The sequence below is a fragment of the Oryzias latipes genome, chromosome 6, assembly GCF_053564925.1.
Source record: "Oryzias latipes strain Hd-rR chromosome 6, Olatipes_Hd-rR_3.1".
In the NCBI taxonomy this organism is placed as follows: Eukaryota; Metazoa; Chordata; class Actinopteri; order Beloniformes; family Adrianichthyidae; genus Oryzias; species Oryzias latipes.
Genome location: NC_136242.1, coordinates 26,468,764 through 26,483,786, shown reverse-complemented (window position 1 = coordinate 26,483,786; position 15,023 = coordinate 26,468,764). Strand labels below are relative to the sequence as shown.

The window sequence follows — 15,023 nt, the reverse complement described above, 5'->3', positions numbered from 1 at the left end:
TTGTGAGCCAGATGCCAGCTCGGCCGAGGAAAACAAAGACATTCAAGTGGATGCATCAAAATTAGGGTTTCAGCAATGAACGGATTTCTATATAAAATCAAAACAGATTGATCTGTCACAGGCAAGTTGTTTAATGGAATCAGCCTAAACCATGAAGAAACTGATATATAATGAGATACATCGATAATGTTGGAAAATACCATTTGGATTGAGAATTGTTAGGTTCATTTTACTGTTGCTTCAAAAAGAACCAACATCGACTACGAATTGGATCAGAAAATACAAATTATGAAATGAGTCATTGTTGAAAGGAATCCTTACAAACTGTAATCAGAATGGAGCGGAATGGAGCCTTGTGTATTTTCTGTCACAAATACGCTCTTTATCAAACTGCATTTTTTGTCTGCTCCTAATTCACAATGATTTGATTTGAATAAAGAAATACAAAATAATAATAATAACAAAAATGAGTTTATGAGTTTAAAAATTAGTTTAATTTTCTTCATATTTGTCCTCCATCATCACAAAATGCCACAAAAACACCAAAAAGTGAGTCTTTAATGTTTAATATTTGGTGTTAGCGCCCTCTGCTGGTTATTCCCAAGTTTAGCAGAAAAATAACTCACTAATTAAAGACGTGAATATTTGAATTGTTTTTTTTTTACAAAATGTATATCTTCATGGAACGTAATATAGGCAGAATCTTTTCATTATATTTAATATAAATGTTGGAGAATAGTCTGGCTCCAGGAGCTCATCAAATGCTGAATCATTAAGTCGGTTGTTTAAGATTTTATGGCTAAGTTTCCACCTTCACATTCCAAAAGATATCAGCCCTTTTGGTTTCATTTTCCCTATCAGGAGTGTTGTTGTTGTCACGCCCCCGCGTGAAAGTTTCGTTTATCATTTTGCGTCATAAATTGAGCAAAGTTTCGTTTTTCATTTTTACGTCATAAATGGAGGAAAGTTTCGTTTCCGCCAGCTGGCCGCTTCAGTCTCAGACATGTTGTCGTGGGGAGAGGACTACCAGCAGGGCTTCCGCCTGAAGAAAGGCAGCGCCGTCCCGCCCGTGGCTGGAGGAGTTCGCTCCCTTCAGCTCAGCTTCCACGTCGCGGACCTGTGCGTGGGTCTGCGGGTGCTGGCCTTCATTAAGGACAGCGGCGAGGCGTCAATCATCCGCGTGAGCGAGAGCGCAGCCGGGACGCGGGAGAAGCGGAAGCAGAGTGAGCATCCGCGCCGCGCCGCGGGGTTGTGCTGTGCCTTGCATTGCTGTTGGGATTAAAAGGCGGTGTGTTTGCAGAGTTTGTCGAATGTGAGGAGAGGCTTGCGGCTGTGGGCTGCACGGACGATGGGGTCACCCTGCTTTCTGACACAGGTGTGGTTTTCTGCGTGGACTCCCCTCACCCCCCCTTCACGCCCAGGTGTGACTTTTTTTTTTTTTTTTTTACTGATGCTGCCTGGTGTGATTCTCATGGGACAAAATCCTGAAGCTCTGCCTGTCGTTTCAGGTCTCTGGAGGCTTTGAGTGGCATCACAGTGACCCAGGTGGCGTGTGGGAGTCAGCATACGGTGGTGCTGAGCAAAGGTACAGGTACACACTGTAGTGACTGAGTCAGCCGTGTTAGTCAGAGCAGTCATGGTACTTTGACCTGCAGATGGTCAGGTGTACACATGGGGCCAGAACTCCAGGGGCCAGCTGGGTCTGGGGAAGGAAGGATGCAGCAGCATCAGTTCACCCCAATGCGTCAGGTCTCTGTCCAGCATGCCTGTGGTTCAGGTCTCTGCTGGAGGGGACCACAGCTTTGCCCTCTCTGTGTCTGGAAGTGTGTTCGGCTGGGGGAGAAACGACTGTGGACAGCTCGGACTGGGAGATACTACAGGTACTGACATTTAAAAAAACAAACAAATTTGTTCAAATTTGTCATAATCAAAAACAAAAATTCACTTGCAAATTGCCAAACTTGTTGCATTACAATGTCTTCAAGGTGTTATAGGGACTCACACCGATGAAAATGGTGTCTTTCACATGTTCTCGTGGCATTTTTCAGGACATTTATTAAGCTTAAAACAGTGTTTCCGAGTATTTCTTTATAAAAGTCATTCTGAATCAGTAGCAGAGGAGAAAATGCCATTTGAAAAAGCTTCTAGCTGTGATGTACAAGTTACAATCATTGGGCCACAAGCTCCCTGCTCCGCCCTATTCTGATGCATCACCTTACAGACGACTACATCCATGTACGTCTTCGTTTTCCTCGTCTGAGCTGGAATCTGGCTCAAAACTGTACGGCTGGATAGCTTCAATATTACTCGCCATTTTTGTTCCACCGGTAATGTTAGGTTAGGGATTGTGAGGGTCTGTAAGCTAGCAGGAGTTAATGTAAACAAAGGGATGACTGGCAAAGGGGGCGGGCTTACTCCGCACCTACAGTCCCATCCACAACTGCCTACATGTGGGAACGATGGCCCTAGAAAATGACAGGTGTTTTGAACTGTTTGGCTAAAAACGGCATAATCATAATTAAAAGACCACTTAAAACACTTTGAAAATATCAAGAGATGATCGGAGTAGAACTTTAAAACCTTTCCTTGTAAGACATTTCAAGCTTGATTCTTATTTTTTCATTTAATTTGTTTTTCCGCAGATAGAGAAACACCAACCCTTGTTCATTATCTGAACATGAAGAAAACTGTTTTTGCTGCCTGTGGGAAGGATCACACAGCTGTTTTAACAATGGTGATTGACATTATTTTAAAAATATATATATTTTGTTAGACCAAACCACATTTTTATAGATTGTATTTTTGGGTGGAAGTGACATTTATTGAGTTAAAAATACATAAAAAGAATCAAATAGATTGTTTTATTCATCTATTTAAAACTTTGGAATTGTTTAGCTGTAGTGAACAGTGTGTCTAAAATTATTCTTTTTTATTTTATTTTAACTAAATATTTAATAAAATGCATCTTATGTTATTGTGAATTCTAAGCACCTTTTTTTTAATTATTACACCTTAAGAGAAGAAATATTCTATAAAACTAATTTAAACATTTTTTTATAAAAATCAAATAAAAAGAAAAGTAAGCAGTAATCCTATGACTTTTTTGTTGCCTTTTATATACTTTTTGTATGACTATGTTAACATATACTTAAAGTTTTTTCACGTGTCGTTGTGAATTGTGAAGTGAACCAGAGTTTTTATTTTATTTTATATTCTTATTATTTTTTTTAGGATGGTACCGTTTTCACGTTTGGCTCCGGTCATTACGGACAACTCGGACACAATTCGTTTCGGAATGCGCTCTGCCCTCGTCTTGTTGCTGAGCTCTGGGGGGCAAAAGTCACCAAGATTGCTTGTGGAAGGTAGAGTTACTGCAACGTCAAACTGAAATGTTCTCTGTTTTGCAGAGGGACATGGATGCTCTGTTTGTCATGCTGCCCTTTAGCAAAGTCTTTCTAGCTTTTGAAGGAGCTTCTCTTGGTTTCTCTGGCAGATATCACACATTAGTCCTGACAGACCACATGAAGGTGTACTCCTTTGGGTGTAACGAACACGGTCAGCTGGGACCGAGAGAGGAGACTCATCCATGTGTGCCGCTGCCTGTGCAGCTGCCACGAGGTAAATCATTTTGTTAAAATCCATAACAGAATGCAAACAATGATAATAAAGGATTTAAGTATAAATTAAACACAAACTTATATGAACATAGAAACTCTTTAAATGCAACACTTTTCATGAAGTTCACACAAAGCCTATAGACTTTACTAGGTTCACATTGACTGCTGCTATCAGATGGAAAACATTAAATACAACGAAAATATTCAGATTTATAAAATCAACAGGTGCACTCCAGCATATCTATTATTATGAGTAATAATGGGAAAATGGTGTATACTTACATAAAGTAATGTTCTACCTTAATTAATCAATCAACTGATTGAGATTACCGGTAGTTGTTGTTAAGAATTCTTTGATATGCTCCTACTTATGTCCACCAAGATGTCAATGTCCCCTAAAGAGTATTGGAGTCTTGTGAATCCACTGACAAAACTGACAAGGTCTGAAGTTTTAGCAAGAAAGTTTGTAGAGGATGGAGTTGACACGTTTTTTTAAATTAATATAAAAATATAATATATGCAGAGTTTTATACACAATCATCAGTGTGAACGTAGCTTAAGACTGACTCGGACCAATCACTGCGGACATTGTCTGGTTCCAACATAGAAACATTTACTGGAGCCAGAATGTGCATTCAGTGCAGTTCTCGTATGCAGTGGATAGAAAAAAGAAGAAAGTGCTACTTTCTGTCACACACCTAGGTGTGCGAAATTTGTTCTCCGCATTTGACCCATCCTGGGGGAGCGGTGAGCTGCAGACGAACTCGGGAAGCAGTAGCGTTAAGGGTCTTGCCCAAGAACCCCCACTGGGTGATGTGAATTGCTCGCCATTGATATGGTAATTGCCCCCAGTACTATTGCTTATTCCCCTCTGGTAATTGAACCCTGGATTCCTGCGTTGTGGCCCTTTACCTTTTGGCAATTTTCTTGCCAGATGTTTTACTTTTTTTGTCTCTTTCTTGTGGGTTTCAGTTTTGGACTGATCTGCAGCTTTTAAACAATAGGCAAGGCAAGTTTATTTGTATAGCACAATTCATACACAAAGTAATTCAAGGTGCTTCACAAAACAGAAAAATGCATTAAAATCACAATACATCATAGAAATAATCAACATAAAATTTACTTTAAAAGAAAAGAAAAAAAAAATTGAAAACTGATTTAAAAATAAAGGAAGGAAATGAAAGAAAAGTGCAGATAGGACCTTTCAGTCATATACACGGCTAAACAGAAATGTTTTAAGTCTAGATTTGAACATGAACACAGAAGAGGCCTGTCTTACGCCTTCAGGGAGGCTGTTCCAGATTTTAGCTGCAGAATATTGAAACGCTAATTCCCCTTGTTTAGTTCTGACTCTGGGAATCAACAGGAGGCCGGCCCCTGAGGTCCTCAGAGTACGAGATGGTTCATATGGCACTAACATGTCAGAGATGTACTTTGGTGCTCGGCCATGGAGAGACTTGTACACAAGCAGAGCTGCTTTGAAGTCTATTCTTTGAGGTAGAGGGAGCCAGTGCAGAGACCTGAGCACAGGACTAATGTGATCATACTTCCTGGTTCTGGTCAGGACTCGAGCAGCAGCATTCTGGATGTACTGAAGCTGTTTTACAGCTCGTTTTGAGAGGCCGGTGAGCAGGCCGTTACAGTAGTCTAACCTGCTGGAGACAAATGCATGAATAAGTATCTCCAGGTCTGGCTTTGACACTATGTTTTTGATTTTGGCAATGTTTTTCAGATGGTAAAATGCCGCTGATGTTACTGACTTGATATGGCTGTTAAAGTTCAGGTCAGAGTCCATGATTACCCCTAGATTTCTGACTTGATTTGAGGGTTTAAGAGACAGAGAATGAAGGTAGCTGCTGAGACTTTCTCTTTGTTTCTGTGGGCCAAAAACAATAACTTCGGTCTTGTTTGAGTTTAGCTGGAGAAAGTTGTTCTGCATCCACGCACTGATCTGTTGGAGGCAGTGGCTGAGTGAATCCACCGGCCCATATTCACCTGTTGTCAGTGACACATAGATCTGAGTATCATCTGCATAGTTGTGATAAGATATGTTATTACTGCATATTAACTGCCCTAGTGGCAGCATGTAGAGGTTGAACAGAAGGGGTCCCAGGATCGATCCCTGGGGCACACCACAAGTCAAGGCCATGTAGTCTGAGACACAACTCCCAATTTCAACAAAATATTTCCTGTCTTCTAGATAAGACTTGAGCCAACTTAGGGCAGATCCAGAGATGCCAACCCAGTCTTGGAGTCTGTGCAAAAGGATCCCATGATCAACAGTATCAAAGGCAGCACTCAGGTCTAGCAGGATTAAGACAGTGACTTTGCCATCATCAGTGTTCAGGCGGATGTCGTTGGTTACCTTGATAAGAGCAGTTTCTGTGCTATGATGGGGTCTAAAACCTGACTGGAAAACATCAAATGAATTGTTTAATAAGAGAAAATCAGTGAGCTGTTGGTAGACAACTTTTTCAAGGACTTTTCCTAAAAATGGCAGATTAGAGATAGGTCTGTAATTATTCAGTACAGTGGGATCAAGACCGCTCTTCTTCAGGAGAGGTTTAATGACTGCAGTTTTTAAGGCCTCTGGAAATATTCCAGATTGAAGAGACATGTTAACTATTTGAGTAATTGATGGCAACACACTGTTCAGGACAGACTTTAGAAATCTAGTGGGTAACACATCAAGGCAGCATGTAGACGAGCTCAGACGGGTGATGGTCTCTTGGACAGTTTGGTCAGTGACAGGTACAAAGTGAGTCAGCTTAGAGTGAGTAGGTGGCCGTTCGATAGTTATATGTGTTGTGGAGTTGATGGCTTTTTTAATGCCCTGAACCTTGTCATTAAAAAATACAGCAAACTCATTACATTTAGGTGTGCAAACCAGTTCTATTGGTAGCTGGGTTGGAGGGGTTAGTTAATCTGTTTACTGTTGTGAACAGGACACGAGAGTTGCTGCTGCAACTTCCAATGATTTCAGAGAAGTACCTTTCCCTTGTTCTGCATAAGATCTGGTTGTAAGCGTACAACTCCCCCTTATACATTTCATAATGAACCTGGAGTTTTGACTTGCGCCACTTTCGCTCGGCTCTGCGGCACTGTTGTTTCTGTGCTCTGACTAGATCATCGTTCCTCCAGGGAGCTTTCTGTCTATGTTTTCTCAATTTAACCTTCATAGGGGCAATGGCATCCAGAACATTCAAGATGCTAGAAGTAACAGAATTCAGCATTTCATCAACATTGGCACCAGAGGCGTTTTCAGGGTTTATCATTTCTACAAACTGTGCCCTAGTGCTCTCATTTATTTGTCTCCTTTGGACAACTGCAGGGCCAGGCGGTGGTTTGGGAGTAACAGACAGGTCAAAGAATACACAGAAATGATCAGAGAGGGCGACATCAACCACACTGACATTGTAAATATTAACCCCCTTTGTGATGAGCAGGTCCAGAGTGTGCCCTCTGCTGTGGGTGGGGCAACTTACATGCTGAATTAGATCAAAGGTTTCAAGGACAGCATTGAGCTCTTTTGCATTTCTGTCATTGACATTATCAACATGAACATTAAAATCACCTGTAATGACTAGACCATCAAAGTCTGTGCACACAACTGAGAGCATTTCAGTGAAATCATCAATGAAACTTTGGCTGTGCTGAGGAGGTTTGTACATGACTATGCAGAGTAAGGGAGGAGTTTGTTTTAACTCAATCTTAAAGGACACATACTCAAATGATGAAAACACACCAAATGATAGTCTGCGGGTTGCAATATTATCTCTAAACAGTGCAGAAACGCCTCCACCCTTTTTATTTTCTCGTATTTCTGATACATGTTTGTAGTTGGGGGGAGTTGATTCGACTAGAACTATGTTTCCTGTGTTTTTGTCAAGCCATGTTTCAGTTAAAAACATAAAATCAAGATTAAAAGAAGAGATAAGATTATTGATTAAAAATGATTTGTTGCATAAAGATCTGACATTGAGTGCAGCAAGTTTGAGATTAGTTTCCTTGGGACTGGTCGAAACCTTCTTGCTGTGGATTAAACGATTTTTATCCAAACAATACAAGAAAAATGTGCTGTTCTTTCACAGCCAAACACATTCAAAGACATGAAGTATTTTCTTCTGCTCTTACTCCACAGAGGGGCCAATAATCCAAAACATCTTTGCAGGAGGAGACAGCTCATTTGCAACATGCAGACCTGAGCAGGTACCACAAACATGTTTTAAAGGCAGACCATGCTGTCAGCAAAAGAAAAAAGGTTTACCATTACTTTAGCAGGAGATGCATAGTGAGCTAAAAAGTGTCCCAAAACAGGATGTGTCTGAAGTGCCCGTTGAGATACTGGTGGACAGATGGATCTCTGAATGGGACTCAAAGCTGCAAACAAAAGTAAAGCAGTAAGTTAAACTGGCAAACTAATATTCCACACATGACTTTGCATTTAAAATCTTACTGGATGAATCCCTGCAGGGAAATTGACCAGAGATTTTCCTCCGCGTCCTTGATGAACAGAAGCTTCCTTAACCAAAGGTACAGAATTTATGAACAGGATCTTGTAAATTGGCTTCAAACTGCATCCCTGACATTTATTTATCTCTCAGCAAACATTTCCAGACATCCTCAACCTACTCCGGTTTGGATTTGTGTCTTTGCAAAAGTGGTTTTAACAAGTTGCTGCGCAATGAAGCCATTCAAATAGAGGTACAAAACAAAAACATTCAACTAAATGTGATTTTCAATCACAGTCTTAGAGTTGTGTTCTTCAGGTTAAATGCATTTTTTTCTTTTAACAGGTGGAAAAGGCTGTGATGAAGATGCTTCCCTCTCTTCACGAGAAGCCAGCCGGAGTTGAAGGCTTGAGGGTCTTCCTGATCCTCAACGAGCTTCTTTATGCGATTCAGACACTCAGGCATGGGAGTCTCTGGGAGGGGCCACAGACTGGGAGGGGCTTTCATGGCGTGGAGATCGCCATGAAGGTTGCTGCCGCTGTCCAAAGTCTGTCTACTGAACACCTGCAGATCACAGGTACCAGGATGGAGACTTCACTGAAATCTTTTTTTGTTTGTTTCTTTTTTATTATTGGTTTAAAGACCTGTTAGGTCTTAGAAATATGTATTTTTCCCGGTTATTAAATAAATATACCCATTTGGTGTTAGAATCCAGATGAAGCAGAACCAAACCTGGAGCTGAATGTTATGAGACTGTTAAACATTATTTGATCAAAGTGTTTAAGATAATTCTTTATCGCGACATCACAAATCTGTAAACTTAAAAAAGACATAGTGTTTTAAATACTGAATGCAGTTTATCATAAAGCTACAAGTTTGCCCCTCACATCACACTAGCACCACCATGTTTGATTATCACTGATGATGCTTTACTGAAACTTTAATGTTTTTATTTTCATCTATACTTTATTTTAACAGGAAGATCAGTTAAGAGCACTTTCTCATTTACAATGATGACCTGGAAATACAGCTTGACTTGAAGGCCGTGTCACAAAGCCACTAAGTACATTTTGAGCATTTTTCAAGTATGAAATTTCAGCCTTGGTGTTACATGCACAATAATTCAGAAGTGTTTCTTGCGTTCGTCATTCGTCATTGTGTCGAGGGTTTCAGCCGACAGGTCTAACGTGGTTCATTTGTGATACATCTGTGGAAATTTCACGTAAAGACCGTAACTTTTCTCACATTTTCCAGGTATGTTAACATTTGACCAATTTTCATATATGACATATGCCCAAAATGTACATAGTGGCTTGTGTGACACTGCCTTTAGATTTAACAGGACTCACAATCCTTTAAAAAAGCGTTTTTTTTAATCTCATCATTTCACAGAAATTCTGTGCAAAGGTTTTGGACATAACCCACATTTTTTGGTCTTGTACTCTTTTTTTTTTTTCTTACTGCTGAATTCTGAACTTTATTGTGTGAGGCCTGCAGTTCTTTTCACGTTGCTCTGCCTCTCTGTCGTCCTCCTGGATGAGTTCCACTTGTGCTCTTTGAGTAATTTCGGTTGCCTTGGTCACTCCAGGGAAGGTTTTCTGCAGTTTGAAGTGTGACTTGAGGTTCTTCTCATGGCTCCCTGGAGCTCCAAAGCTGCAGAGGTTTTAACCAATCTTTTTTTTTTTCAAATTTCAGCAAACTGGTGGACTTTGTCCATGATGAAGAACAAAAGCAGACATGTGAACGTGTGGAGGACAGCTCTTTCAGAGGTTCTAGGAATCGAGGCTTTTCCTCACAGCTCAAGCAAAGACATCCTGCAGATCCTGCAGAATATGTACAATGTTAGTGTTGAAAGCCATCATTCTATTCACTTTGGTCGTCAGAAATCTATTATCACCGGTAATAAAATAAACTACACGTTTTTGATTGTCAAGGTCAACAAGAGGAAGATGAAGATCCCTGAAACAACCTTTTGCCTGGAGTTTAGCCCAATATTTATAGAGCAGGAGGTGACTCGTTGGCGTCAGCAGTCAAAATCTATGGTGGGTTTGATTTCTTTCTTTTTCATTGATTCCCTTTGATTTTCAGATTTTTTTGGTCACTTTCTGATAAGGTTTTCTTTTTTTTTAGGCTGTGGACAATCCTCCACTCATTCTTTGCAGCTTTGCATTTGTGATGGATTTCAAGTCTAAACAACTGGTGTTTCAGTGCAACTCTTACTTCACTGTGGTAATTAAAGCAACGCCTTTAGCGTGCAGCTCCGCTCTGCAAACTGGACATAACATATTTGTTGTTCATTCTTTTAGTTTAAAAAAGATTAGGATTAAACTACTAATTTAGACCAAATAAGGTCAATCATGTTAATCCTGTTGACTGGTAACAAAACAGACAATGAATTTTTAAAGATTTCATCCAACTACAATAAAAAGACGTTATCCCACGAACATTAAAAAACAAAAACCAGATCAAAAATGTATTTCTGAGATATGTGATTTATGGATTTTTTTTCAGCAAGAGGTCCAACAAGAACGGATGCTTTACTACTTCCAGGGATTGGCTCCTCCACCCCCATCATACTTTGAGCTGAATCTTAGGCGATCATCCCTTGTGGAAGACTCCTTCAGACAGTTGGCTGAAGCTCCTCCCACAGACATCAAGAAAGCTCTTGTGGTGAGTTTTTTATTTTCCTCTAATGAGTAGGACACAGTCAGAGAGGAACTAAACATCGTGCGACTTCATTTTCAGGTTTACTTTGATGGAGACACAAAAATCACAAACGTCTACAAAAAAGATTTCTTTCACCATTTGTTCCCGAGGATCAAGGAAGAGAAACCAGAAATGTTCAGGACCAACGACTCTGAAACTTTGGTCTGGTTCTCCATCAATGTAGGAATAGCATCCAAAACAGGAGTCTTATTTGAACTATTTTCTGACTTAAATGACAAGATTTGTATTTGTATTTTGCAGGAACCTGAGAGGATCAAGGCAGACGTGTACCTGTTTGGGCTCCTGTGTGGACTGGCCCTCCACAATGACTGCATCTTTCCTGTGCCGTTCCCTCTGGTTCTGTTCAAGAAGCTGCTTGGCGTTAAACCAACCCTTCAGGATATGATGGAGTTCTGCCCTGAGGTTGGAAAGTAAGGACTTACTTGTCACTGGTTAATTAGAACTTTTTACAAACATTGATGTCTTATTTTCCAACACACCTTCAGCTAAAGACATATTAGATCTGTTACTTAACAAATCTCCTCTCTACATAAATAAATGTAGAACTGTACAGCCAAATACATTTCTGCTTGGATTTTATCCATATTTATATATATATATATATATATATATATATATATATATATATATATATATATATATATATATATATATATATATATATATATATATATATATATCCATATGGGATACTTTAATGTATGTATAATATACTAATACATTACAACATGTGGTTGACAAAATGTATCTCTGCACCTTAATGCTTTTTTTTGCTTTTAGAAGACACACCAGTAGTAAATTTATTAGAAAGATTTTAGTTTTTTTTTATTATAATGCCAACCTATTATGTTTAAAAACAATGTTTGGTGATAATTAAATGCATTTTAACAAACAAAACCTGACTGGATGGAGAAAAAACAGTTTTTAACTCCCTAAAATGTACTCAGACACTGCCGCAATTTTAGGGTTCTGTTCTTCAGGGCAGCTAAAATTCAAAGGTTCATCAAAACAGAAGATGTTTTGCTGCTCTCCATTCTTTAAACACTCTTCCAACATATTGCGACAGAAGATGTTGTCCTGAAAATAAAAAAAATTATTCTCCCTATATTTCTAGAATTTTGGGGCCATTTATGTTCTATTTTCTGCTTGTCTTTATTGTAATCATTGTTTTTCTTTTCCTTTTATTTTGTGTATTTAAAGGAGCCTGCAGTACATTATGAACTATGAAGATGATGACTTAGAAGACCAGTACATATTTTTTGAGGTTAGCTTTACTTCTTTTATCAATGTCAGGCATTACAACTCCAAAGATTTCATAACCAGTTTCATAATTGTTGTGTGCAGATTACCTGGGATGACACAGTCATTGACCTTGATCCGGAAAATCCAGGAAAGCCAGTCACCAGCCAAAACAAGTATGGATTAAACATGTGCGTTCACACCCAAAATTCTTAAATGTTTGCTAATTTAAGGCTCTTTTCCGCCCCACAGGAAGGAGTTTGTGGATGCCTATGTGAATTATGTCTTCAACCAGTCTGTGGAGAGTGTTTTCCAGGAGTTTGAACGAGGCTTCTTCCAGTTGTGCGATCGGGACCTTCTGAGGATGTTTGAGCCACAGGAGCTGCAGAGGTTGATGGTTGGCCAAGATGACTACGACTGGGAAAAGTTAAAGCAGGTACAGCAATTTCTTGTTTGGAACTCTGTATTTTTGGTTTTTGCTTCAACAAATTACAGTTTCTGTTTCTTTTCTTTTTAGAACACACTGCATGAGCTATTACCATTGTCAGCAAATGGTGGCCAGCTGGCCCGCTTTGACAGCCATCTGCAAAACCCCACCATGCAAATGTTTTGGAAAGTCTTTGATGACCTTACTGAAGATCAGAAGAAAGATTTCCTCTGTAGGTGCTATTGAGAGCTTTTAAAGCTAAAACGTTCAGGCTCACAGCAGGGGATCTTGTAGAGAACTACGTCATAAAACTGGCCCAGCGTCTGTTTTTGTGTCGTTAACTAAGACAAGATATTCTTTTTCTATATAATAATAGTTACAATGTTTGCATTTATATTTTGAATATAATATATATTGTATATTTTATTATAAATAATAAAAAATATTGCGCGGAAATGACAACTAAAATGATCCACAGTCAGCAGCTTGTCTTCTCCTTTTAGGGTTCGTGACTGGTTCCAGAAAAGCTCCAATTCTTGGCATGGGTCAGATCCAGATGAGGGTTCGGTTAAAAATCATCTCGAGTGGATCACCCGATGAGCAATTCCCCGAATCTCTGACATGCTACTATATTTTGGATTTGCCCTCATACTCAAGTGAAGAGATCATGAGGGACAGGCTGATTCAGGCCCTGGAAGCAGAGAGAACATTCTCGAGTGAGGAGGAACGTTTGTCTGACTGAGTCTGTGCAGGGCAGAGATGCAGCTCAGTTTTGCTGTTGTAAGACTTCTTTACTTATCATTAGAAAATGCACAATTAACTGAAGTAGAAGACATTGTTTGCGTGCACACTAAACGTAAACTTAAACTTTCAAAATTGAAAATACATCAAAGGTGTAGGTTTTTTTTCTGTTACTTAGGGTCTTTATTTGAAGATTTTATGGCCGCAATCCTTTTTAAAATGTTGAACGTTTTTGCAACAGTTTTAATAGCTATCTTAACAAATCTGCACATCAATATGATAAACCTACTGGGGACTTGTTTGCAACGATTGGGGTTAAAACGTATTATATATAATTTTAACAAATTACAATGTATTTATTAATCTTTAATTGTGATTAAAGGAAGTTTAACATAATGAAAAAAATTGTCAGGTTATTTTCTGTCTGTTTTTGCATTTCTTGACAAATGGTGTTGGAAATTTCTCTTGGCTTCTTTAATTGCATTTTTGTAAATGATATTTGATGAGTGTATGCCGATATTTAGTTAATTTTATAGCCAATAAATTCCCTAATTTTTTGTATATTTCCTAATACTGATGACTAATTACAAATTGGTTATGTTTCCAATGGTTATTCTTAATATGGCCACTAGATGGCGCCAAAAGCAAGCTTGTAAAAAACAAAAACTTTTTTTTATATTTTTTGTTTATTTGAACTAAATGCGTTGTTTCAAGCATCTATTAAAACATATGCATTTAATCTTAAATGTCAAGGGCATAAAATAATGTAAATGTTGTAGAAAATGTAAAATGAATAAAGTAGCAAGTAATGTTGTTAAAACTATACAAATCCTAAAAGTCTTGAGGGGGGAAAAAACAGATTAATTTATGAAAAAGTCACCACAAGATCTGCAATTCATGTTTTAAAAAAAGTAAAAACTTTATCCTTCGTTTGTTTTGAATGTGAGTTTGGGAGACTGCAAGAAATAAACCACTAGATGGTACCATTATTCTGCTGTGCTGCTCAAACAAAGAGCAACAGCGATGAGATCATCTTGCAGACTGATGCAGCTTCAGTCAAACAATAGTTGAAACCTCAAACCTACAAACACAAACCCTAAAATCAATTCCAGTCCACTCAAGCATGAAAGCAAAGTCTAATGAATAGACACAATCTATTCACACTCTCTTGCATCGTAAAACATACACACAAATACAACTCAATTAACGCTCGATCAGATTTCTGCAAGTATTCTTTGTGAATATCCACATTTTAAGCCCACAAAGCATACAGAAAGACAACAAATGAATACATGAAGGAATGAAGAAAGACCAATTTTAGCGCAGAAGAAGACAAAACCTTGATTTATTCTGAAATAAACAGAAACCTTTCTTATGTCCTGCAGCGAGAGCAGATCTGGCTGTTCTTAGACATATATTTGGGTACAATAAGTATGGGAGGCGTTTTTTTATATATATATATATTGGACTGTTTTTCATCCCTTATCCAGCCCCAACTGCACATTGAAGGAAAATATATCAAATTAAACATTAGACTATATTTTGGGTGCATTGATTCACCTAGATAAATAGACAAATTGATAAAACAGCTTCAGAGGAGAATCAAACTTTAAATGTCATAAGGGCCTTAAAATCGACTTATTGGCACAAATAAAAATAAATAAATGAAATAGAATAAAATAAAATAAAATTAGGCAAAATGAGCAGGAAGTACACTGAACTGCCAATGAGATGTGAAAAAAGTATAAGAGATGCAGAATTGAAAAGAAAAATACAGAAGAGTTACAAATATGTCTCAAAAAAACAATTTATTTTTTTAAA

General features: G+C 38.5%; 1 protein-coding gene across 1 annotated transcript; it reads left to right on the top strand.

The window, feature by feature from the left end:
* Positions 1-513: 513 nt before the first annotated feature.
* LOC101161054 (putative E3 ubiquitin-protein ligase HERC4) lies at positions 514-13,607 on the top strand. The gene is made up of 24 exons (XM_011476312.4): positions 514-549; positions 963-1,223; positions 1,301-1,421; positions 1,509-1,585; positions 1,656-1,880; positions 2,643-2,734; positions 3,232-3,362; positions 3,494-3,618; positions 7,759-7,826; positions 7,935-8,017; positions 8,091-8,150; positions 8,222-8,321; positions 8,414-8,645; positions 9,764-9,909; positions 10,003-10,110; positions 10,199-10,297; positions 10,580-10,738; positions 10,814-10,954; positions 11,036-11,205; positions 11,996-12,059; positions 12,140-12,210; positions 12,287-12,470; positions 12,552-12,693; positions 12,965-13,607. The coding sequence occupies exons 2-24, from the start codon at positions 1,004-1,006 to the stop codon at positions 13,201-13,203; spliced, it is 3,057 nt and encodes a 1,018-aa protein (XP_011474614.1). The 5' UTR covers positions 514-549; positions 963-1,003; the 3' UTR covers positions 13,204-13,607.
* Positions 13,608-15,023: the final 1,416 nt, after the last annotated feature.